Source organism: Diadema setosum, chromosome 5 (genome assembly GCF_964275005.1).
Source record: "Diadema setosum chromosome 5, eeDiaSeto1, whole genome shotgun sequence".
In the NCBI taxonomy this organism is placed as follows: domain Eukaryota; kingdom Metazoa; phylum Echinodermata; class Echinoidea; order Diadematoida; family Diadematidae; genus Diadema; species Diadema setosum.
In genome coordinates, this window is record NC_092689.1 from 42,866,962 (window position 1) to 42,892,456 (window position 25,495).

The 25,495-nt window shown below is 40.1% G+C and overlaps 2 protein-coding genes across 2 annotated transcripts in view; both read left to right on the plus strand.

Moving 5' to 3' along the window:
* The first annotated feature begins 2,177 nt into the window (after positions 1-2,177).
* On the plus strand, positions 2,178-5,434 carry LOC140228316 (uncharacterized). The gene is made up of 3 exons (XM_072308542.1): positions 2,178-2,569; positions 3,133-3,422; positions 3,599-5,434. The coding sequence occupies exons 1-3, from the start codon at positions 2,290-2,292 to the stop codon at positions 4,886-4,888; spliced, it is 1,860 nt and encodes a 619-aa protein (XP_072164643.1). The 5' UTR covers positions 2,178-2,289; the 3' UTR covers positions 4,889-5,434.
* Positions 5,435-14,110: 8,676 nt separating this feature from the next.
* Positions 14,111-25,495, plus strand: part of LOC140228726 (uncharacterized) — a 61,345-nt gene continuing 49,960 nt past the window's right edge. Inside the window, exon 1 of the mRNA XM_072309007.1 lies at positions 14,111-14,177. The gene's annotated coding sequence lies outside the window, so the exon portion shown is untranslated. The remainder of the gene's footprint in view (positions 14,178-25,495) is intronic.

The following is a 25,495-nucleotide window of genomic DNA, read 5'->3' on the forward strand; positions in this document are numbered from 1 at the left end:
GTGTGCCCTTTGTTTTTTCATACGATGTCGGGATCACGTCAAAAATTTTGGTTGAAATTCAGGCTTATCTTCGATGTATTGAGATATTTCTTTCTTTCTGCAACTTTCTTTGCAATAACTCAAGAAAAACGGCCTTTATCACTTCCATATTTTGCACATGTTTAGTTCATGTCACGTAAATCATTTCATAAAATAACAACTACTTGATCGGACACCATCTTGGGTATGTAAATTAGGGTCAAAGGTCATAAGTGTTTCATCCTGTATCTTAGTGAATACATGTCCTATCTTTCCCATATTTTGCACACGCAAAGACCATGTTACAAGGATCATTTCACAAGATAACTACTTTTTACTCAGATGCCATCTTGTCTGTGCAAATTGAGGTCAAAGGTCATATGTACTTCTTTTTGTATCTTCGTTATGACGTGTTATCTCTACGGGAGGGAATTTTTTTAAATGTGAAAATTGACGTGATTGTCTTTATCGAGCACTAGCTCACTTGCAATTCGGTGAATTTCTCCCAGATTTTAATATGTGGTAGCTGAGACTTTGCGCTATCGTTCAGTTGACCTTCGTTTCTTCATACGATGTCGAGATTACGATAAAAAACTTGCTTGAAATTAAAGCTTATCTTCTATGTATTGAGATATTTCTTCTTTCTGCAACTTTCTTTGCAATAACTCAAGAAAAACACGCCCTATCACCCCCATATTTTGCACATGTTTAGTTCATGTCACGTACATTATTTCATAAAATAACAACTACTAGATCGGACAACATCTTGGGTATGTAAATTAGGGTCAAAGGTCATAAATGTTTCATCTTGTATCTTGGTGAATACCTGTCCTATCTTTCCCATATTTTTCACACGTACAGACGATATCGCGAGAATCATTTCACAAAATAACCACTATTTCATCAGATGCAATCTTGGGAGTGCAAAGGTGGGTCAAAGGTCATATGTGCTTGTTGCTGTGTCTTCCTTATAGTGTATACAGAATTTGGTACCTAACATGGCAGATATGACTCCCTTTGCTAAATGAGAATGCAAACATCACACGGCCAATGTCTCTAAACACAGATGAAACTTGTATGGTCATGCCTACTGCGATCAGGACTCGAATCATTGATTAAAAAAAAAATCGGATCACCTTAATTTGTCAGTGATGACAAATTACAATCTCTAGTTTTTTTTTTCCTTCTCTTCTTTCCTTTCCGAGTTCTCTCGCCTGTCTTTCCATCTGTCTCACCTTTTGTCAGTTTTCGTCGCTGGAGCACGTTGCGTCCTAAGCTCATTGACCTGTATTGACACTTGACGAACGGAAACAAATCGTTGTCACATCAAATTCTGCCCGGTTCGGGGAATCATGCCCCTATAAAATAGCGGATTTTGATTTGAGTTTGAAGATTTTGAGATGCCTTTAGGAGATCAGTAACTCAACTGTATGTCGAATTTGTGGAACTAGAGTGGAATGGTGCGTCATTAGAGGGGGTTCACACACTACAGTGCCTGGCAACCATTCCTGCTTGGACGATGCGACAATCAATGTAGAGGAGAGGTGTTATAATTGTCATCACGTTACATTTCGCTATCCCCCTTGAGTCTATACAGCCTCCACGCCCAATATTGATCATTTGTCTCTGTGTGTATGTGTGTGTGTGTGTGTGCGTGTGTGTGACGCAGAGTACTTTAGTTTCAACCGTGTCCATTACCACGCAGCTTGTTCTTCATATACATATATATTTTTGTTAGATCAAAGAAGTATGTATAAACGTTTGATGGTCTTGATGTGGGGAATGTATTTATTTATTTATTTATTTTTAATACTTAAGGTGCTACATATCCTATAATGGGGCCAAAATATCAATAAAAATTGTAATTTGAGATTTTGATGGCAATGTAATATTGAACTATCACTAGATCTACCAAAAAAAAAATAGTTTCGAAATTTCACTCTAAGTATGTAAAAAATTGATTAAAAGTTAATGTTTCTTATTGTTTTTTTAACCTGATCGGCGACCAGAAACAATGAAAATATAGAGAAATTCAAACTGTCCTAAAATTATCATTTTTTATCCAAATTTCACAAATGACATATCAAAATGAAGGGCAGAGCCTGGGCTCTTAGACTAGAGGCACTGAAAAACAATATGCTGCCATCTAGTGGGAGGAATGTGACAGATATCTCTGACTCATGCCTTTGCTGTGGCACTTCATAATACTTTCACTACCTAGTTCAGTTTCTGTTGTTTTATCGCTGGGATATTCCAAACAAAACCTCAACAATGGGAAAAAGAAAAGGCAGCTACTATAAGAAAAAGGGTTTCAGGGGGATTTCAGCAAATGTTGTGAAGAAAATGAAGCTTGGAGCAGCTGCTACACCTGAGGAGGACACTGCTTCCAGGAGAAAGCTTTCTTCACAACACAGTCCCACACATAGACTTCTGTGTGCTGAAAATCCCCCAACCCTTCCCGATCCAGAGCCCGAGAACGAGAACATCATAGTCAACAAGCGGCTCCTTGGTAAAGCTCTTGAAGAATTCAAGGGCCATTCTTGCCCAGAAGGTGAGTAAGCTTGCATTGTTTATCATCTTTATTTATGTAGATGTTGTAATTGTTCAATGTCAGTGCAGTGTTCATGAACAGACTTCGCCGTTGGTAAATTTTATAGTCAACAGTCTAAAAGAAAGGCAATGTCAGTAAATAACTTCTGTCCGCAGTTTTAATCTTTTTTTTTAACGTAGGCCATATCCAAGGTTCTGACTCTGATAAAGTAACAACTCACCGCTGATATTTGGTCAGGTAGAATGTATGATTAGGTTCTCTAGTAATTTTGTTTTATCTGCATAATTTGTATGTAATTTATTTCATATTATGTCACGGAAAGCTCACACCCATTTATCATGCCAGGCCCAGGATTATTGTGACATGGCTCTGTGATGGTATTATGATGGTTAGACCTACAATGTAGTGGCTATTGTATTTCTAGATGCAAAGAGAGCAGGTAGGAATGTTATCATTAGGATTAAAATAAGTATGCTTTTTTATTGTCATTTCCTTTCCTTCATTTCTATATAAAGTACAAATACTACGGTACATAATTTGCATATTTCTTTCATTGTATGCAGCTTTCCTGCAGATTGATGAGGCTGACCAGCAGCGTAATGGACTGTGCAGCACCCTTGTCCTCCGGTGCTCCATCTGCAAGATGGAGCACACATTCAGAACATCACCAAATGTAGCAGGGGGTGCTGGACAATCTGCAGCCATCAATCGGCGGTCCGTTCTTGGAGCTATGGAGGTGGGACTCGGGCGGGAAGCTCTGGCTGACCTGTGTGCCTACATGAACCTTCCCGCCCCGGTGAACAGCAAGAGCTTTCAGGATCACCTGAACCACCTGCACACTACTAGCAGTGAGGTAAGAGATACTTATCTTCATTCCCACAGATCTACAATTTGTAAGTTGTTAAATTTTGTAAAAAGCCTACCACTACTGTTTTTATATCATAGGTATAAACATTGATTATCAAATGTTTTCTGTTTCCTCTTCTCTGTTTTTATCTATTCATCCATTTTTGGTTTGGGTTTTTACAGACTGCAGATCAGCAGATGGCAGAGGCTGGGCAGCGTGTCAGGGAGATGGTGGTGGCAGAGAACCCGGAACTGGAGGAGGAGGAGGTGCTGGATGTGGCAGTATCGTATGATGGCACGTGGCATAAAAGGGGCTTTGTATCTAATCATGGGGTGGGGGTAGTTATTAGCATGGACAGTGGGGAGGTTTTAGACAGGGAGGTATTATCTAAGGTTTGTAGGGAATGTAAACTAAAGGAGGGGTGGGATAGGGATACAGAGGAGTATAGGAACTGGTGGGAGGGGCATAAGGACAACTGTTTGGGAGGGCATAAGGGATCTAGTGGGAAGATGGAAGTAGATGCAGCAGTAGCAATATGGGGTAGGTCAGTAGATAAGCATAGGCTAAGGTATAAGTACATGGTTAGTGATGGGGATAGTAAGGCATTCAAGGCAGTAGAGGAAACATATGGGGAGGGTCATAAAGTAGAGAAGTTAGATTGTGTAGGGCATGTAGGGAAGCGTATGTTTAATCATTTGGATAAGTTTAGGAAGAGCGATAGCCATAGTCAGGAGTTTAGGAAGTTGCTAAATAAGCGGGGGGCTGGACGTGGGGCAGGGTGTTTACATGGTAATGCGGATGAGGGGACAGTAGGTAGGCTTAGTAAGTTATATAGAACAACAATTCGTAAAGCTAGCAAGGGGATAATTAGGAATAGTGAAGAAAAGGCGAGGGCAACACAGGATTTGCAGCGGGCAGTATTGGCTATTCTCTATCACAGCTGCAAAGTTGATGATGAGATCCGCCACCAGTACTGCCCTAACGACGATTGGTGTGAGTATAGAAAACACGGCAAGATGGAGGACAAGGACCACCATCTTGATGGGCGGCTCCTCGAACCCCTCTTGCCTGTGTTCCAGCGACTCAGTGATGAAAGTCTTCTCTCGAGATGTCTTCCAGGGTACACCCAGAACCAGAATGAAGCCTTCAACCAGCTCATCTGGAAAAGGTGTCCCAAACACGTATGGAGGACTGCCAAAGTTGTTCACATTGCAGTCAACATGGCTGTAATGGCGTTCAACAGCGGCGCCGAGATCGGTCGCCACAGACTACTACAGAGCCTCAATCTCAGCATGGGAGCTCATGCCTTGTTGTCTGCACGTAGGAAGGATAAGGCTAGGATTAGTAATGCAGATAATCGGGCAAGGGAGGCTAATAAGAAGAAAAGGGAGGCAATTAGGCAGGGAAATAAGGAAAGGGAGGAGGGCTATGTGGAAGAGGAAGGGGTACTGTATGAGGCGGGAGGGTTTTAGGTGTGTGGGTTTTCATGTAGTAGGGGTTACGTGTAATTTTTTAAGTCGTATATAGTTTGTATGATGTGATATGTATATTTATGGTGCAATGTTTTATTATGACACATGTTTTGTTATATATATGCTGATTATTTCATGATTTTGATTTTGTAGAAAATTTCCAGCTGTAAATATCCTTTATAGACATATGATTTTGATTTAATGTAACATTTCCAGTTGTACATATTCGTTATAGCTTATATGATTTTATTGAATTTTTCATTTTCCATTTGTAAATAATAATTGTATTTATTGAGTTTAACTTTGATTATTATTTTGCTACAGCCACTGCCTCATCCAGCACCAACTGCCATTATTTGCCAGGTCGCCAGTGGTGAACCAGACTGCACGCTGTCGCTGGCGACCTGGCCTCGTGTGTAAATAAGTTTTTTTTTTTTTTTTTTTTTTTTGTTAATCATTTTCTTGGTAGTAGATTAGTTAATTAGCAATTATTTGTCATAAATGTAAATACTTTGAATTTCAGCTGATTAAATGTTTGTATATATTGGCTATGTAAAGATGCTTCAATGCCTCTTTATTACAGCATCAAACTTTGGCCTGAGAAGTGAAGTACATGTGGTATGTTAGTGAAGGTGGCTGCGTAGACAAGAATATTACATTGGTCAATTAGGAATAATTATAATTCCCCCTAATTAATAACTATCAACCATATACTTCATGTGAGAGAGATATGAATGGTGTTGAATGGTGTTTGTGATATATCCATAGCTGTTTTTGGTGAATGGTAGTTGTTTTGTAGCTCCATATGTTTTTCCTAGAAGAGTAATGACCGATGTATTGTGCATATTGTAATACCTTTTTGTTTCCTTTGTTTTCTCAAAATACTACTTTCTTAAGAAATTAGTATTTTGTTTTATTCATTAAAAATACATGGTTTAACAGAATGACTTGAGAGTTGGTAAGAAGATTTCTGAAAAGATACTTGAGCTCATAACCGTTTCCCTTTTTTCATAAGAGTCATAGAAGTTAGTTAATTAGTTGCATGAATACATAATTAGCCAACTTGGATATGAGTGTTTGAAAAAAAATTAATTAAAAATATTTTACAAGTCAAATCACAAAACCAAAACGATTAATCTGTTTATCCTTACATACTTCATTTACATACCAAATTTAGAAAGATTAACACTAGGGGTTGTCTGTATAAGAGCAAAACAGTGTTTTCTTATTATTTTCTTTATATGTAGAACGGAACAGGTGTCGGATTACATATGGGCAGAAAATACTCCTGAAGGCTTATGTTATACACCTATGTCAAAAAAAACAATGAAAATATAACCTTGGTAGGAAATACAGACCCTAAACACAATAGGTGTGATATCCCCTTAAACGCACCAGCTGCTGTTGATCGAGATAAGAGGGATTGCCGCTCTAATGCCCTTGAGCCACTCTTTCCACGTTGATTGCCAGGGAGATCCATGTCCTTTTCAAAATGCCCACGAGTAAACTTCGCCAGCACAGGCGATACGTTCTCGGGAGCCGATGGGACAGTTTTTCCCAGACGGGCTCACGATATGCTCCATCATCGGCACGACAATCGCTACTTACGATATGCCCGTCAGCCGCAAGGTCCGAAGCCGCAACGCGCCGAATGCCCCGCCAATAAAAACCTGCGAACAATGGCCACCAGAACAAGAAATCCCGCCGCACGCATCGACGCGCGTATATGGAAGCTTTATACAAAGGCGTCCTGAAAAGGACCGCTATAAAGACTTACCTATATTGGTCGATTATTGGGTTCCTTCGCCATTCATTGCGCCAATAGAGTAAATTCTCCCGCACTGTATGACGTATGATAAGAGCAGAGATGAACGTCCTTTATTTCCCTTACTGAAGAATGAATTGTACCTTTTGTGCCAATCTGGGAACTTATTCTGACGGGCTTTGCAATTATAAAGCGGTATTCCCGCTGGCCAAACTTTTTCGCTCACAGTTTGCTAGTCTGCATTTTTCTACTTGAGTTTGTGAGCGAGATTAAAACTTGCGAGATCATAAGTTTTTTTTTTTTTTTTTTTTTCGGGGGGGGGGGGAGACACTCACAGATAATCAGATAGTATGATAGCTGAATAATACTATCATTCTAAATGTGCGTCATGTACCACAATAGCACACTAACACCGTCTTCGGCTAGTTTGCAGGCACAAACCCTTGTTGGTCGTATAGGAGTCTGCATGTGCCAAGACTAATACACGCACCACTACACTGCAGCCTCTCCCAACAAGGGTTTGTACAGACTTATAAAAACAGTTTCTCACGGTGAAAATCAAACTCCACCCTCTACCCATGTGATTGGTTGCTTTCCAATGTCCATCACCATCTCTGGGGACTTGGCTTGCAGCACCCAATAACTGGATAATTAGGAAGACAGATTAGGCCGATATCACCAGTCCATGGGTGAAATAAAAACAACACTGGTCACACAACCCTTCCTCCATGGATACCAGTACACCAGATTCCAAGGGGTGTATCAGGTGACCGTTTCTCCCTACTTTACACAGTACAGTAATCTTCTGTAAACCATGGAGTAACATGCAGACCTATGCTTTGTGGATTCATGTGTAAACCATGAAATGACTAAAATGCAATGAGATATTTTTAGGGGCATCATCTGCTTTTCTGAACAAGATTTCAAGGCATGTTTTAACTTTTTGCAACAATTAACGATAATCCACTTATATGACTATCAAAAGAGCATAGGCCCTTACATATTATTCTATTTCTAAGAGGAATTAAAATATTGTTTGACGAAAATCAAATTTGAGATGGTTGAGATATCCCAAAACAAATTGTTCCTATATGTAATGAAATGTGGGAACTTTCTTTTATATGGACCACTTTGCTTTACTTTGCTTTTGGATATTTCCAAATCCGACTTTCATCAAATAAAATTTTGATTACTCTTTAATATGTCAAGTAGTTTCTATCATGCAAAAAGTTAAAAGCTGAATCACCATCTCAACCAAAACTACCATCCCTTAAACGCCTTCTTTTTTTCTTTTTCTCGCTGTTATACTGTGTAGTCCTAGGCCCACTAATAAACACAAACCTAGGTTCATTGTAAGTGTACCAACCTATGTGATAATTCAAAATTAATACCCTTGAATTTCATTATGTATAGGTTCTAAATAAAACCTTAACTTTGAGAAAATCAAGGTTGAAAAGCAAAGAACAGTTCTGGTGCCTATGCAGGAACCAGACCCAGAAAAACATTACTTCTAAAAGGTTTTCTCCTTCAAAGAGTAATCTTTAATACGTAAGTAGAGTCAGAGATGGTCTTCTGTATAGTAACTTCTCACCCTAGTTTGATCTCTCTCCTATTGCAAGTTCCGACAGTTTTTCAAATTCACTGTGAATTCCTCTCTATGTACTATTGGTCTGATAAAACAATGCATTTCCTGAGTGAATTTATACATGACCAGTTATACATCTTTTAAAACTTGTGATAGATATCAATGTAAAATCTCCTGGATGCTGCAGTTGATCATAACTTGCAATTGATTATAATTCTCTATTCTATACTAGTAAAAGTCAGTTGCTGGTTGCAATCAATTGTTTTCCATCTTTATTGATTGCATATGAAACACTGAAAGAGCTAATACTTACTTGTCATGTGTTCACTCAAAATGAGTTGAATCTGCTGTGTCGTAGCTGTAATAATCTAATTAAGTGCTTTTTTTAAATGAACCTGCAGTCTGTTGGCAACAGCGTAATATTTGTCACTGTTGACCAATGTTTTGTCATGATAACAACATTATTCATATTTTTTAAATCATTTACAATTTTGTGGATCAAGCTTTTTCAGTTTTTTTTTTAACCATTCCAGTTGCAATTTGGGAATCATGACCATGCACTGTATAATAATGTTATTTTGCACAACACTTAAATAATTCATATGTAGAATTTTCAATATGCCTCTTTCCATTGAACATTAGTATTTTTATGGATAAATACAAAGTCACATGAATTGACCTAACTCCCTCGCTTTTTGAGCATTAGACTTGAAATTTGGCACATGTGACCACCATTGTAGGCCTATACTGTATACAAATTTTATCTTTCGTCATTGTCGACAGTGTTTGCCATGGTAACAGCATTTTTATCAAAAACATTTGTGGAACAAACTGCCCACTTTTTGAACATTTGATTTGCAATTTTAGAGACTAATGATCACTCTTACTTACATGTAGGGCCTATGTCATTTAGCAAGACATTTGTGTGTGTATGCGTGGTTTTCAGTCTGTCTGTTGTCATGACATGAATATTTTCTTACAATTACAAAATTATGTGGATTGATCAACTAACTCCCTCAGTTATTGAGCATTATATAGAATTGAAATTTCACATATTTGGCTGCTAAAATGTAAAGTGAAGATATGCAAACTTCATCTCTTGTCATTGCTGACCGATGTATTTACGTGATAACATACAAATTACTAATTGATTTAGCTAAATCAGTTTGTAGGATTTGACATGAGATTTGACACATGTGACCAATACACATTTCAATTGCTCAAAGCATTTCTTTCCTCAGTGTTGAACAATGCATTCCCATGGCAACATCTTTTTTTTTTTTTTGATAAAAGGTGTAAACAAATATTGTGGATAATAATATAGAACTTACTCCCTCAGTCTTCGAACATTTGACTTGATATTTGGTACATGTGACCACTGTAGCACGCTGTCTTTGGAGTATGGCAAATCTGTGTTGCATTTTATAGGCAATTGTCAAAAAAAATATTCACTTCTTTCATCATGGACAGACAGTATTTGCAACAAAAATTACTAACTTTTTGAATAAAAATCAATCATACAAAAACATTATGGCTTATGCTATTTTCCTCAGTTTTTAGAATGTTGTTATAGCTTTTAATAGATTTTGGTACATTTTGGGGGACCATTATAGATTTATATTCATAATTATTGAAAAACACATCTTTTTCAATGTTGAATAATGCATTGCCACGGTAGCAACCTGATAAAAAGCACACAAAAACATTGTGTACTGAGCTAACTCACTCAGGTTGAGGTCCATGGGGTATTAATCACATTTAGTGATAGTTCTAGTCTGGATTGCATGTATTGTTGCTGCCAGTCCTCGCCTGTGGTACACTCTCTTTATTTTCTCAGCAACACATTTTTGCTTGTTTGTTTCAATGAACTTTTTTTTTTTTAAAGAAGTGTAGGTAGGCTACCGAAAGCCCGTTTTTGCAAAATCTCCCGTTCTCCCGCTTGAGATTTAATTTCTCCCGCTCTGGCTCTATGTCTCCCACTTAAAATGATTTCTTACATTGTGTGTTCGTATGTTGTAAAATAAGCCTTAGATAGCACAAGAGAACATTACGAACTCTAATTATTAGAGCTTCCAGAGCTCAAGCGATCCCTGGACCCCGGCCGCAGAAAACTTCGCGCGCATCAAGTTGGAGTCTCCCGTTTGCTAGGGGTTTCAGGTGGGAGAATCTCCAGATCAGAAGGTACTTGGGGTTGAAGTCTCTGAAACTGTAACCATTTCTCTTTAAAAAAAATGGGCATATATTCCTTGGTAATGTAGCCCACATTATGTGTGGGACCTTGATATTTTGACCTGGTTATAGAAACTTCAAAAATTCATAACTTTTTCTTTATCTAATTTTCCTCAAACTGTCACTGATATGTTCTAATAATGTTGCTGAACTCTCTCAATCCACATGTATGTCAACGTGAACTTGCACAGTACATATCACTTTTACGATATCATCAAAATATATATTATCTCTTTTCTTTTACTCCCCGAAAGCATTACAGCATTACTTCAGTTATGCATTCATGGCTTAATGACAATGCAACACTGTTTTATAGAAATATCAAACAATTGCAAGAAATATTTTGATGATATCGTAAAAGACAAATTCACATTGAAATACATGTGGATTGAGAGAATTCAGCGATTAGAACATATCAGTGACAGTTTGGGGAAAGTTAGATAGAGAAAAAGTTATAATTTTAAAGATTCATAACTTTGTTATTAAGCTCTATAATATTATCCACAATATTTGTAAGAAACAGTTTGAATGCATGACAATTACAAATTTGACTTTGGTGTCAGATTTTTACTTGAATGGATTAATCCAGGTTAGCTAATTTTATATCTCAGCTCCTATGGGTCTATTGGCACGTATTTCGTTGAGAATTTGAAAACTTGAAATCTGTATAAAATGTTGGTACATGTACTTCACATTAGCAATAGCACGAGCAAGAAATTACGTAGGCCTGAAGGGAAAGGTCATCAAATTATGAAGTATAGTAATCTATTACTGTAGATGAATAAGGCTTGGTACATTTCTTTTCAAAGTTCGAGTAGGCAAATTTGACAAAATGCATGATAAGCAGGCACTATGCATAAATTGGTAAATTAAGGTTTTATGTAGACTCGCATTAAATCAGAATGTCACATACAAAGCTACATATTTCTTTTTAAACAGACAAAGGTTAGGCTCATAAAGACATATAGTTTGGTATAATCTTGATTAAGATTTAGGTATGTTTTAGCTCTTCATGCATGAAATAATAGAAATATGAAAGAAGGAGTTTAAATATGACACATTACATAAATATGTACGCCAGAGGCCAAAAAAAAACCTATACATGTTAGGTAGACTGATATATATATATATATATATATTTATATATATATATATATATATAAAACTACAAACGTGCACTGATATTTCATGCAAATGGGGAATGTGTTTTCAATGTACAAAAACAGAGAATGATTTATTTAGTATTTCTTTCACAAAGAGATTTATTGAGAGAAAGGTGAAAATAGAGGGAAAATCATGTTGGTCTTGACATGATTCGGTAATTATGAAGAGTAGACCGACAAAGAAAGAGTAAGATCTAGTGAGAAAAGAAGAAACAAACCGAAAGCAGGGAGGTGGGAAGAGATTCCCACCTCCATGCAGAAAGGGAATGGCTGGGATATGTTCCTTGGTTCCTCATGTGCAAGGAGGTGGTCACTCATTGCAGAAGGGAGCATTCTGCAAGTCTTACATAACAGTTCAAACCACCATCTGGCTTTCTACTCAGGTTGACCTTTATCTCAGTGGGGGTCAGCCAGACAGCCCCCCATAGGACATGTCAATCAGGGTTACCATGGCAATCCTCTCAGAGTGAAGCTCCGCCCAATAAACATGAAAAGGTGTTTATGGACCCAAAGGTTGTACAAACCCTTGTTGGGAGAAGCTTCAACACAGGGCCTATGGGACAGTGCCAAAGTGGTGCATGTAGTAGTCTTGGCGCAGACTCCTTTACGACCAACAAGGGTTTGTGCCTGCAAACTAGTCTTCGGCCGAGGTGATAACTTTACCTGCTGCGATGAAACAAAGTCTGTATTTTGTATGACGAAGACTAATGTGTTCGATTACGTGCCGCAGCTTTTTGCCGCGCGAGTTTCTTCTCGTGATGAATTATTTCACCCGAATTTAAAAGAAACGTAGCGAGAGAAACGCAGACAGATAGATACTAAAAGACAGAGAGAGAGAGAGAGAGAGAGGGGGGGGGGGGGTAGGGAGCCGGTGACGCGAATTGTGGCGCGCCGTATTTACGCAAGTGTTTAAATGTTCTCTATTGATCTTCTTAACTTCGGCTTGACTGCTTCTGAATAAAATTCATGGTTTCGTGGGGAAACCATCGCCAGCCGGATCAAAAATGCTCGGCTTTCGATCTTCACTACAACCACCCTAGCTTTTATCAGCCGTTATTTTTTTTTTCTCTCTCTCTTTCCAGCTATTTCTGTCGAAGGTCCCATTATACACATCATGGTTGTTAGTAATGGCACGAGTCCGTTAGTTACAAAGACGAACTCATTAATTTAGAAATACTGTTGTATAATTTTGGTTGTTAGTAATGGCACGAGTCCGTTAGTTACAAAGACGAACTCATTGATTTAAACATACTGTTGTATAATTTGTGTTTGTATATGTTAAATATTGTAGTGAGCAAATATATTAACATTTCTCGGTCTGGTGTCCGTATTCACAAACAGACGATCAGAGAGGGAAAGATGAATGTTAAAACGGACAATCAGTATGGCTCATCACAAGCTAACGAAACTGTTGAAATATGAAGTCAAGATAATCTAGATTAAGAATTATCCAGTAATTTTCAAACGTGATTCCCAAAGTTTTTTTCTTTTTTTTTTCCTTTTGGCGGTCCGGGAGCAACAACAACCATTATAACCAGAAAAATAATAGCTACTAGTCAACAGCAAATAAGAACACACAAACACAACAAAATATACGGAGTCTGGGATAATAAAGTTCACAACTTCTAACCGCTTTTTATTCGTGTCTGTACCTAGCCTGTATAGCTCGTTGCAAAACAAAATGTCACGTGCAAGGCCGCTAATAGCAGAGCGTCGTAAAAGTCATTATAAGGATATTATGATTATGACGAGAATCTCGATATCCAGTGGCTATGAGAGCTATGGAAAGTCGGAATGATTTATCTCAATGCTGCAACGTTTCCCTTTCTACCTGATGTGGGTGAACGACTGCCTCGGGTCAGGGCAGGACGTGTTTAGCCATCTTATGCTTGTTCGTCAAGCCGCTTATTTTTCTCCCACCTCTCACCTCGGGCCCGGGTTTTCAGAAGGAAAAATAATAATAACTTTACGCAACGTGGAGAAATTGTGTGCGTTTTTCCATCAGGTAAAACTTTTGCAACCGTCCAATGTAAGTAAGAGCATCAGACAGCCATCAATGAGTGACAATCATTAAACATAGATTGCCTGGTGCTACAGACATCACGATAACAGCGATGAAGTCACGTTACCTGTATATAGGCCCTAATGTTTTGCACCGCAGGCAGTTATTTTTGCTTTCGACTAAACAAAATGATACCCATGTCACTCGTTTTCGGAAGACACAATCTCTTTATGACTGTGAAGATGTTAGACGAATTATCCTCTCGATTTTTCCCTAGTTCTCATCTTCTCAGAACATCACTCCGAGGGAGACCAAAGAAACCACGTCGGGGGGTTTTGTGTTTGTTTGTGTTGTTGGTGATGTTGTTTTAAGGGGTGTATCGATCAATTCGTCTAATCCTTGCAATGAATGAAAACAATCCTAACCGTTCGATAATGAGTAACATGGGATGTTCAATCTGTTCTCTTGTGCCAGGGTGTGGACAAGGTGCTTCATATCATCCCTGCTGCCTGGGAATTACGACTGCATGCTGAAGTGTCGCTCAGGTAAGCTTAATATTTAGGCTAAATACCTCTTGTATTTTCACTGCTCTTCAGTATTATTTCAAGGGATTTTCTTTCTTGCTTTCTTTTGTAATATAAAATGCATTGCAGAATTCTTTTTACTTGCCTGTTAGAAGCAGCTCTCAAGTTTCATTTTCATTTACGATGTCTGCTCAAAGGTGTCTTGACGTTGGCCATTACATTGCATACGGAGGCAGTGGAATATTGCCATAGCTTGAGAGAAGACTTTCATTTTTCATATGGGACTTGCGCAAAGACTAACGTCCACGGTCATTAACGGGGATATAAATTGGCGCAGGAGGGGGAAATCGAATTATGGCCCTGGCTTCCGTGGAAGTTGAGACGCGATTTTTCTCTTCCCCCCCCCCCGCCCCTCAGAGGGGATGGCAAGCAGACCCCTGCACCGTGATATACGGGGCGTACGGCGGGCTCGGCGAGTCGTTAACATACTTACCCGACCCCTTTCAAGAGATTGCGTTGAACGACGACAGCATAGAGCAGACATTATGGTCGGGCAATTACGGACGGTAATTGCGCAGACGTCGCCTAGCTGATGCTTGATTGCCAGTAGGAAAGGGAGGCTGACGTTGAGTTTATGATCAAACGGAAGGCTAAGGAATTGGAAAACAAGCTTTCTGGGGATAAGGGAGGGTGATCTCGAGGTAAGAAAGCGCGGGCACTGTGAAAACACGTTGAAAGGAATACTCTGCCACGCACGAACGGTGCTGTGCTCAGCGAGGAAATGGGATTTATGTCGGTTAATGCGTATCTATCATCCCATATTTTCAGCAAGAGACGCACATTTTGTGATGCCCTACTCTGCCACAGTATCACCACATCACTAGTGCATTCCAGTTTATATTCGTTTACTGTGGAGTTTGGCATAGAAGAAAATGGTTGAATCTTACCATCTATAGCCTGCTAGCTTGCCTGTAGATTACAGTCTCGTCTTAAAACTCGCAAAAATCATCGTCATGTATATCTCGCGAGAACGTATTCGTAGTCCACACGGCGCTGGTGTTTTTGTTCCGAACACAACGACTTCTAGTCCAAAGCAGACAATAAATAAAGGGGATCAGAGCCGGACATTACGATCAATGTCTGCCGTATGCTCTATTCCCAGGAGATAGTTGACGGCTGGTGGGTTCGCGGCGCAAACGATTTAGCACGACGCATTGCGCGACACGTCCCGTTGAGCATTCAGCGACCCGATTATGGTTTACACTGGGAACTGTTCTCAAAGCCGGATCCGTTGACGTTGCCTGTGCACAGCCGTTCCTTGACTCTCCCTCTCCCTCCCTCTCTCTCTTCCTCTCTCATCAACCCTATGACTGGGAAAGTCAAGGACAGAAAGAGCAAAGTATTGATGATATTTTGCTCTGTTTTAACCTTCATTGCGTAGTCTGTTCCTTGCTATTATATTAGTTTGCTGTTCCAACACTTGTGTCAGCGCTATACTTCATACTATACGGAGTATAACTGACGCTAGTCAAACATGTATCAAGAAAACGACGTGCGTGTCTTGCCCAATCATAATGATCGATGCCATGAAACCTTCAGTGGAAACTCCTCTCTCCATGACTAATGCCCTTATTCTGATTTTAAGGCCGAGTTGAATACATGCCCTGAGCAACGTCTATTGAATTTAAGACTGAAGGTCTGTTCAGCCAGGTTCCCTCGTCGCCACGCCGTGGTTGGAAATCATAAAATAAATCGAAATGATCTGCTTTTGTTGGCACGTAAACCCCCGTAATTTGTCTCTTCGTTTCTCAAGGACTTTGTTCCCCACGCTTTTGTTAAATTCGGTCGTATAAACTATCCGTTTCCCCCCACCGCGATTATTTAGAGATAGCAGGAATAATCTATTTTCGTCTTCAGTTCCATTATTTCAGATATCCACCACTCATTTACCTGATCAACTCCGTATCTGCGACTCAAGAATTCCGAGCAGGTTCTGGAAGTCCCGTCTCTTTCTAGCCGTAGTCAGCAGCGCGAGCGACATTCTAACGCCCCCCCCCCCCCCCTCCCCGTCACGTGTCCGAGAGAGAGAGAGAGAGAGGAAGAGAGAATTGTTTAAATGGCTTGGCAAGTCTATGATCTATAGTCGCTCATTCTGAACCCTTTCCTATCTAATCAACGGAACTCGTCCCTCTCATATGCGATCGGTGGCGTATTTCGCCGTTGCTATGAAACGGATCAGCTTGATCGACCGACAAAGGCACTTCAAAGACGCAATCGTGCTAGACCGCAAAAGTTCACGGATTTGCTCGCGCTGCGACGTAGGCTTGGTACCGAAACCGTTATGACACAGAATAATTGACAACTCGAGTTTCATCGCACGAACGCGTCACCGATGGAGGCAGAGGGCTAGGGAGGGGTGGGGGGTGGGGGGGGGGGGGGGGTGGGGGGTGGGGGGATTTAAAGCGTGAGGGAGAGGGATAGAGGGATAGATAGGATAAGAAAATTATGTCGCTATTACGGTAACTAGGTACATGTGCATGTAGGGCCTCGTAGTGGTATATCGTGATTATTAGGACATGAAAACCTAAAACCTGAAAACATTTCCTGCTTTTCAGTGCACTCTTATATTTCTAAAATGGCCTAAACTGGAAGTAGAAAGACTGTAAACATGGAGCTACTCTTTTAGCTCCATGGTATAAAAATGTATACAATAGGCCCGTTCACACACAAGGGAAAAAGTGCGATTTAAAAATCGATTTTCTTATCGCGATCAAAATTTCGAAATTTTTTCCAGTGTGGACAGAAAAATCTCACTAATTACCGCGATCCTTATCGCGATCCAACTCGCACTATTAGTGCGATTTTTCAGAATAATCGCGATTATTTTGCCAAGCGTCGTGTGTGTGAGCGCGATCGAGATTCGGAAATCGGTATTTTTAATCCCATCGTTCGTAGCGCGTGCGAAACTCTATTGGGAATGCGGCGGGGTCAGTCTTCGGTCATGCAAGATTCGCGCATGCGCAGTTTGGCCACTGATCGTTCTTCCCTTGCTGCGAAGTGCGAATTTTCCCTGTGTATGAACGGTCGAAAAAAAAAATCGAAATTTGGATCGCGATTGAAATTTCGATTTTCGTTGTTTGTGAACGGGCCTATAGTATTTCAAAAATCACGAAGGAAATGGAGTAAGCAATATTATGTTAACAAGTCTCCGTGGACATCCTTGGGTGTGATTATCGCCATGAAATTCGGCTATTGACAGTGATAAGCACGTACCAGTTCCTCACTGAGCACGTTCCCAAATACGTGATGGGAGCACTGGTGGTTGAATACTATCTAGCACGCTCTTGCTTTGACATTTTGCGACTCAAGCCAGGATTATTCCTTCACGAAGAGGTGGAAAGATCCCCACATAGTGGCAATTGAGTTGGAATCAGACAGGTTCATTTTGTTTGAAAATATCATGCGTTGTTGCGTTGTTGTCTGTCGCTGACTTCCTATCATTTTAACGTCTCGGAGCAGATATTGCCTTATATCTTGATATCCACGTTCGCTGAAAATATCAACCCTGTGCTGCGTGTTATGGAGAGTCGGAGAAAAAACACCCTTTGATAAAGCCCCGATTGCATAAACGTGTCGCGCAAAGTTCAATTTCCCTCCCGCCCCCGTCTGGTCTTTTAAACTTCCGCCAGGGCTCGCACCGCCGCGATCTATTTTTCTCGCGAAATCAAACACAAACACTGCTAGACGAGGAGTAAGTCAACAGCGCACAGGCGGGGTATAGAGCGAGCGGCGGGGACCGGCGGCACGCATTTCTGAGGATATTAGCGGTGAGCATAGGGTAGCTATCCTCCTCGAGCGAGCGAGCTTTCCAGCGGGCTCGGCCGACCTACGCGACAAACCACCGGTCTGTGAGCAGACACAGGTACAGCTACGTTTTTCTTGTTTGAATAGGCCTTCGTATCTGCGTTATTACAGTAATGTCATCGTAATGGTAATGTCATATGGTATTTATTCACTGATGATCATGATGTCTTTTCTGCTCTTGAAACTAAACGCCTTGCATAGCCACACAGTCTTGTGATGACTTCGCTTTAAACGTTCCGTGAAATCTTAATTGATATTTTACTTGGTGAGACTCTGGCATTGTGTAAATTGCTAGAAATCACGTGGCAGTTCTTCTCAAGGAAAAGAACGATCATTATTTGGCCTGTATAGTAAGGGTTTGAGCTGTACGTGTGCTTGTGCCGTTTGGTAAATGTGTCGTTGTGTTTGTTCAGAAGTAGCCCTTGTTTGAAGTCGACGTTTTTTACCCTTGGAAGAGACGGTCGAAAGCCAAACGCTTGGTTCGAATTTCACGTCGACGCATAGGTCACCCGATACGCAGTTCCTCGCTCTGTGCATGGCATACAATAATCGCTTATAATTTGATTGATTGATATTCCCGAATCGGAGCGGCAAACGGCCTTTTATTGCGAAACATCTGCGGGTAAAACAAACGCGGGGAGAGTTGCGACCCGGCCGTGCGAAATCGCCGAGGAATCGTAACAATGTGGAACAAAGCAAATACTGCATAAATATTTATGATTGCCGCGCGCCGTAGAGCGAGGTGCACTGTTAGCCAATCAGTGAGCGAGGCTGCGTTGTCTGCGATAGTTATGTGATTATAATTGCGGAAGGTTCTCTCGGCGCCGATGCTGCTTGGAATCGTGCAAATAATTTCATTCTAACCCTCAGTCACGAACCCGATAATTGCAGACCATCGCTCGAATATTTTTTCCCCTCTCCGGTGAAATGTGTCGCGCAATCATCGTGGCGAGTTAAAGGGGGAGTCAATATTTTAGTCCACGTACAGTATGTATGTAATTCCGAGTGCATTTTGTTAGCTTGTGGGTGTGTGTGATTATTAGTGTGCGATCACCTCCCTGTTTGTATCTGGTTGTATATGCATTGCGTTGTGTATAGGGTAAATTACATGTAATAAAAACGAGACGAGAACTGCGCTGCAATAATGTATCGTTAGTGTAGTCTTAACATATATTGAAACAGAAGACAATATCTGATTATTCCGGACAGAAATGTCACGTCTGCGTAATGAATTATTTTTGTCTCTACCTTAATGTGTCATCTGAGAGAGCATTTATGCATGTTTGACGTGTAGGTATGAACATTACATTGATATAACTAATCACGTCATCATTATTTGAGAACCCAATATTTTATCCCCCCCCCAAAAAAAAAAGAAAAAAAAACAAAAAAAAAACAAAAACAAAACACGAAATATCAATCGCATGTTATAGAAAATTGAAAAAAAAAGAAAAGTCTTTTTCAACACTGAACACTGCATGTATTTCATGTGATACCACAGATTAAAGTTTTAGTTTGATGTTTTCATTATACTTCTCTCTGTATTCCTATGATACCGTAATATTTTTCCTCACTTCAGGAATGGTTTTAACTGCTCTTTCATAGTATAGTTGTTGGTATCGGTAACGCACTGGAATAGAAAGAAGTTACAAAAAGGTAAAGTATTATAATCAAATTTTTCATAAACCTATAGACATGAAATAATTATGGATTTTATTACATCACTGCCATCAGTTACATTTTGAAGATACTTATTCCAAGAAAAGCTAGTTTCGAAATTAAACATGGAGAGAGGAGTGAATAATTTTAAGCAGTTAAATGATAGTGAATCATCCAGGGATGAACGTCCCTTGGTTTGCTTAAAAGCAACGTCACCATTTTTTTTTTTCATTTTTTAAATATCGACGTCAAGTTAAAAGGATGACATCCTTCGTACGTCTTGCTTTCATGACAGCAATTTCAGGAGATATGCTTTTGGTCTTAATTGTCTTATCTTATTGATTCTAAATTCTTCCTGAACTTTCAAACAGGGATAGACACTATATTTGCTTTCTGCTTGCCACCACAGTGTTTATTTTGAAATCATGTTATTATCGTAGTTAGGGAAAATATAGCATCATTATAATTGGACTTCCATAATGTATGATAATGTTCGTAAATATGACCTCGCGTCGGAATGAAACTAGGAAAGCAGACAGCTTCCCGCTGCAATCACCCAAATGAGACGATAACCGACAAGGACGCATTTAATGCCTACGGGTGAACGACAATGTGCTTACGTATATGTCATGCAAAATGTGGCTATAAATTTCATTTCTGGATTACACCTTTTTACCTCCCCAGTATACTCACGTATATAACATACTGTTTTTATTATGGGGTGTCGCTTATTGACGATAACGGTACGCATACAAGCTCACAAACAAATGGGTCCTGTATCTCTCGCTCAAATACACAAACGCCCCGTGCCCCCTCGTCTGCTTTACGTGACGTGGTTTTGCGATAGGTTGAATCGGGGAGATGGTCGAGGCAAGCACGTTAACATGGTCGAGCATGGCCCATGAATTACATTTCTGCGACGGAAGTGAGAAGGAAGAGTGGGATGATAATGACAGTAGGGACTGCCCCCTTTAACGACACGAGCGGCGAGAGACGAGAGGCGTTCTTTCCGACGCGGAATCAGCGAAGCGGAGATAATGAATAATTGGATAACGGCGCTATCAGAGAGCTGCGCGCCGCGCCGAGTTGTCATGCGAAAATGCGCCTTACTCCACCCTTTCGGCGTAATGATGACATTCCCAGCTGGGATGGGTTTCGTGCATACGCAGTACATAGAGTGCTGGAAGAAAGTAGAATTGTTATCATGATTTCTTCTTCAGTGTTGTATTGATCAGTGATGATGCTGATTAACATTTGCAACCATAAACTGGGATATTGTAACTGTCTGTCTACCTTAACTACCACTCCTGATATATAAGGCTTTTCTGCCTGGTTCAGTATTCCGGAGTTGGTACAATCGAAAAAATTAAGTATCATCAATCCCCGATTGGACTTTCAAGCAAGCCTTGTCGTCTTCATGCATACCTGGATATTGCGTTGCTGAACTTCCTAACAAATAGGTGCGTCACTTGTCTTCAAGTTTCTATGAATCGGTTTTTTTTTTTTCGGTCGCAAGGGTATTTGATGACTCCATTTTCCACCAATATAGAGACTGGATCACACACGAATCTTCGTGCAATTTCTACTTCGTCATGCACATCAAGATTTTCTCCGTAACCCGCTCTGAACTTGGCAAGGCCACATCATCATCGACCCCTCCCAAATCGTCCCCAACCGAGCTGCGGTGTAGAGATATCAACGCTTTTAGTCACAACGGCCACATGCTTGGATATACAATACGAGTAGAGTTTTAGAATGAAGGTCCCGAAAGGGTTAAGGAACTTAAAGGCATGTGTTGCTAAAGGCAGGTTAGTAGTACCTAGCCTGCGAAACACCGCGATATCTATACCGTTTCTCTCCCTCCCCCTTTTTTTAACGGGGGGGGGGGGGGATTGGGGACTTTTCTATGGTAATCTTTGTGACCATGGATAAATTCATAGGAATTATTGCTCATCGAAAATCATTTCAACATTGTTAGGAAATGTATATATTTATGGTGTTGCGTTGAAATTATGTTTACTATAGCCTACTGGTAATCTCCCAGGTAGTGGTAATTCGATATTAGCGTACTCTGAATTGGATATGAAAAGATCTATGTTGTAATATTTCACTTGATATATTTTTTTTGTTTGTCTTCGTCTGCCTTTTTGAACATCACGTACACATAGCCACGATTCTTGAATATTTCACGGAATTTCCTATTCCTCCTCATGGTCTGTTCACCCATGCAGTTGTGATCTTGGCGAGTATTTTCGGTAGCACGTCGCTAACATTGCTCTTCAGCTATCATTATCCGCTTACTTGTGTGAACCGAACACTGCTCGATAGGACTACGCTTGATTGAAATAGGAGACTGCCCTCTGTAGTCAGATTATATACAGCGTATATCTGTTGATGAGCGATATCCCCACATTATATTATTATCGCGTGATGGTTTTCTCTGAGCAAGGATGTAAAAAGAGCTTCATGTGGCAAGAGGAATCATTTCTTATTATGATGAACTTGTGTTAAATTATATCCTCCGGCCCGATGTATTCTACCTTAACATAATTCATTTTACAATAAAATATACCAATTATTAAGCGTCACTGTTTGGTTTTTAATCTAAAGTTGAATATCAAATCTGAAGCCTTCATGTATCAGTATACGATATGGTGTAGCGTTTATGTATAAACTTATTAATATGTGCTTCTGAAGATCGTCCACCTCTTAAATCCAAGGAATGGAATGTTCTGAAGTGCCTGAAAAGGGATAAGTTCGTGGTAAATCTAGATCCCCTTTTGGGTCTTCCTCGATAGTTTAGTAGTTATTATTATATGCGGAGAGCGTACCGTGTTGACTAGACGCTTAGTCATATTATGATGACTAATGGGAAATTGTTGTTGGAGTTTCCCTTCTGTAAGGACAACTTGTGTTTTCGTCTTATTTGTTTTGTGGTTATGTGATCATGAATAACCCGTGTGGCTGCGTAGTCACGTGGTTGTGGTTGATTTGCTGGGGTCGTCCCTTTATCTGCGTGTTTTGCTATCCACGGTGGATTCAAACGTTGAAGTGAAAAACAGAGAACAACCCATCACCCTCGTTACACCTTTAGTGTGCAGCTCAGTCCCACCATTGTCCCACTAGGCTCGCGTGGCAGCCAAACAAGGGGGCGTACCCGACTTTGGCTGGAGACGAGCCTATGTCGCAGTTTTTTGTTTTGTTTTGTTTTGTTTTTTCGCGCCGCAGTCTCGAATAAAGCCTAATCGGTTGTTTGTCAAAATAGAGCAGTTCTCGCTTGATCTCGACTCTCATTAGCAGAGACGTCTCGGCCAAACTTTCTCGAGGAAATTCCGGAATAAACACTAGCCTTTACCCCGCTTGTCGCCTTCTAAAATGCTAAACATAAAGGGTGCTTCAAGAGCACAAATTAGAATGAGGTCTCTCAAGGCGCGACTGCATGCTGTTTTTATTTGAGGTGACAAATTTAGCCTGGTTCACCGTCCAGGATGTTTTTATAGCTTCCTGCCTCGAAAGAACATGATTGTGGACTTTGTTTCACTATTTTCATTGGCAGCGATTAGTATGGGTAACTGTTTCATCACTACTGATTGCCATAGAAACGTTTCCGGAAGAAGACAATTTTCTTACTGCCTTCTTACTATGAATGTCGGTGTTTTGTTTTCTTTTCTTCATTTACACTTTATCCGATAATAATTAGGTCTCGAGTTCGTTCGCCCATTTGTTTGTTTTCCGTGTTGGTTGCTTTGTTGGTTGGTTTTCTAAGCTTTCGCCTGTGTGGACTGTTCTTATCTTTTAACCGTTCAGCATTTTTGTAATATTGATAAGTTTACAACCATAAATTATTATAATGCCAATTTGGAATCATAACATCACAAAGCACGCGATGCACTATACACGTGCAGGCATATGCACATACACTCTTCTCACACATGTAAATGATATGAAGATTTTGATGTGAAAACAGGTATTTTTGTTTGTTTATATCAATTTGAATATTTGAGATTAATTAAAGCTTCTGAAAAGAGAAAAATCTACGTGATAATTTTAATGATATCTTCAAAATATTTCTTGTTATATGTAACGAATGCATTACCATTGACAAGATTGTATTTTTCTTTATCTGATTATTACCTCGCAGAAAAAAAAAGAACAAGTTTAAAATGACGTTTATCTGTTTATGCATTCAAACTCTTTACATCGACACACACATACACGTACACACAAATAATACACTGGAACATGATGTAATGCAGAGCAAAAAATTTCAAGTGGGATTGGATTCCTTCACAAGAGAAAGAATGAGAGCGGACCGGGTGTACTTGGTCGAACGATAGGGACAAAAGTCTCTGTTTTTCAAGTTTATTGCCACGTTTTTAGGGGTGTTGAAGAGAGATGTCACTTCAATGCGATGGAATCGCGATTCTGTGCTCATGTGTTCGGGTCAAAGCATACTCCTGATGCGAAAAGGATTCATGGATTCGAGTGTGTCTGGTTAGTGATGATAGTGTAACAGATAGTAGTAGACTGTCATTCAGCATAATTATAACGCACGCACACACATACACACAGGGAAAAATGAACGCAGTTACCATTGAAAAAATTACAGACAGCCGTAAATAGCTTAGGATAATTTTTCTCCTGCAATAGAATTTTGGTGTTTTTATCGTTATTGTGGTTTTATTACCAGTTGGTGATATATTTGCTGTATTTTTTTTCTTTCACTGTACCAGGATGTATTCTGTCTGTCAGTGCCGCGTGCACATGCGAACAGACCACACAGTAGACACGCATGCGAAACCAAATAAAACGAATTTGGCATTGCCAATGACGGTAATGGGCGGTCCATCTAAAACTCCAGAACACAGTCGCCATGCCGACAGCCAATATAGCCTTCGCGCCTACATGCAATAATAATAGCAGGCAAGTATGTCATATATTCTCGCAATGGAATTACGTCGTCGTCGCGAACCCGCTATAAAGCTCATCTCAGTTCTATTATTAGCGGCACGAAAGCGCCGATTATTCCGGTCACCAGCCGCACGTCCATGTAGTTCGCTGGCGATGACGTAGACACCCATAGGAGCGCGCCATATTTGCCTGTCTGTCTCACCGTGCTGTGGAGGCACACTCCACCCGGGGGAACAAGATACGCGTTAATTCTGAATACGGGGGGGGGGGGGGGGGGGGAGGGGGATATAATTTTCATTGTAAGTTCAATAAACCTATTGAAGTCAATCACCTGCTGCCCCTTGTAATTACAGGTTCAAAAACACTCATATTGGAACTAAAATTATGGTGTTTACAAAATGCAAGTTTTATTACAGAATTGCAAGGTAAAATGTCGAGAAAACAGGACGTGCTTTTGTAAAAAAAAAGAAAAAAAAAAGAAAAAAAAAAAGAAAAACTGCATGCAAATGGCTGGAATGAAATGCAATCAAGATATAAACCATCAACTTTGGCAACAAAATTATGCTGCTGGTCAACGTGCCATGCTCTTTCTTAAATTTTCTAGGTTGCACTGTCCTCAAAAAACACGAAGGCGAGAAAGAGAGGGGGAAAGAAGGAAGGGAGAAAAGAAGAAGAAGAGAGAGGATATCTAATTGCGTTAGCCAGCGCCATTTTGATGACCGATAGGCATATCGAAAATCAAACATGCCGGTCAATACAAGAAAGGCATGGACCAAAGTGCTCATTCAATTCGAGTCACTAACATAATTTATGTATATATGCAAGCGGTATGCCATAATTTGGCAGACGGGCGATACGACGTGTTTCGTGAGCCCACGTTTCGTGGTCAAAATGGCTTTGTTTGC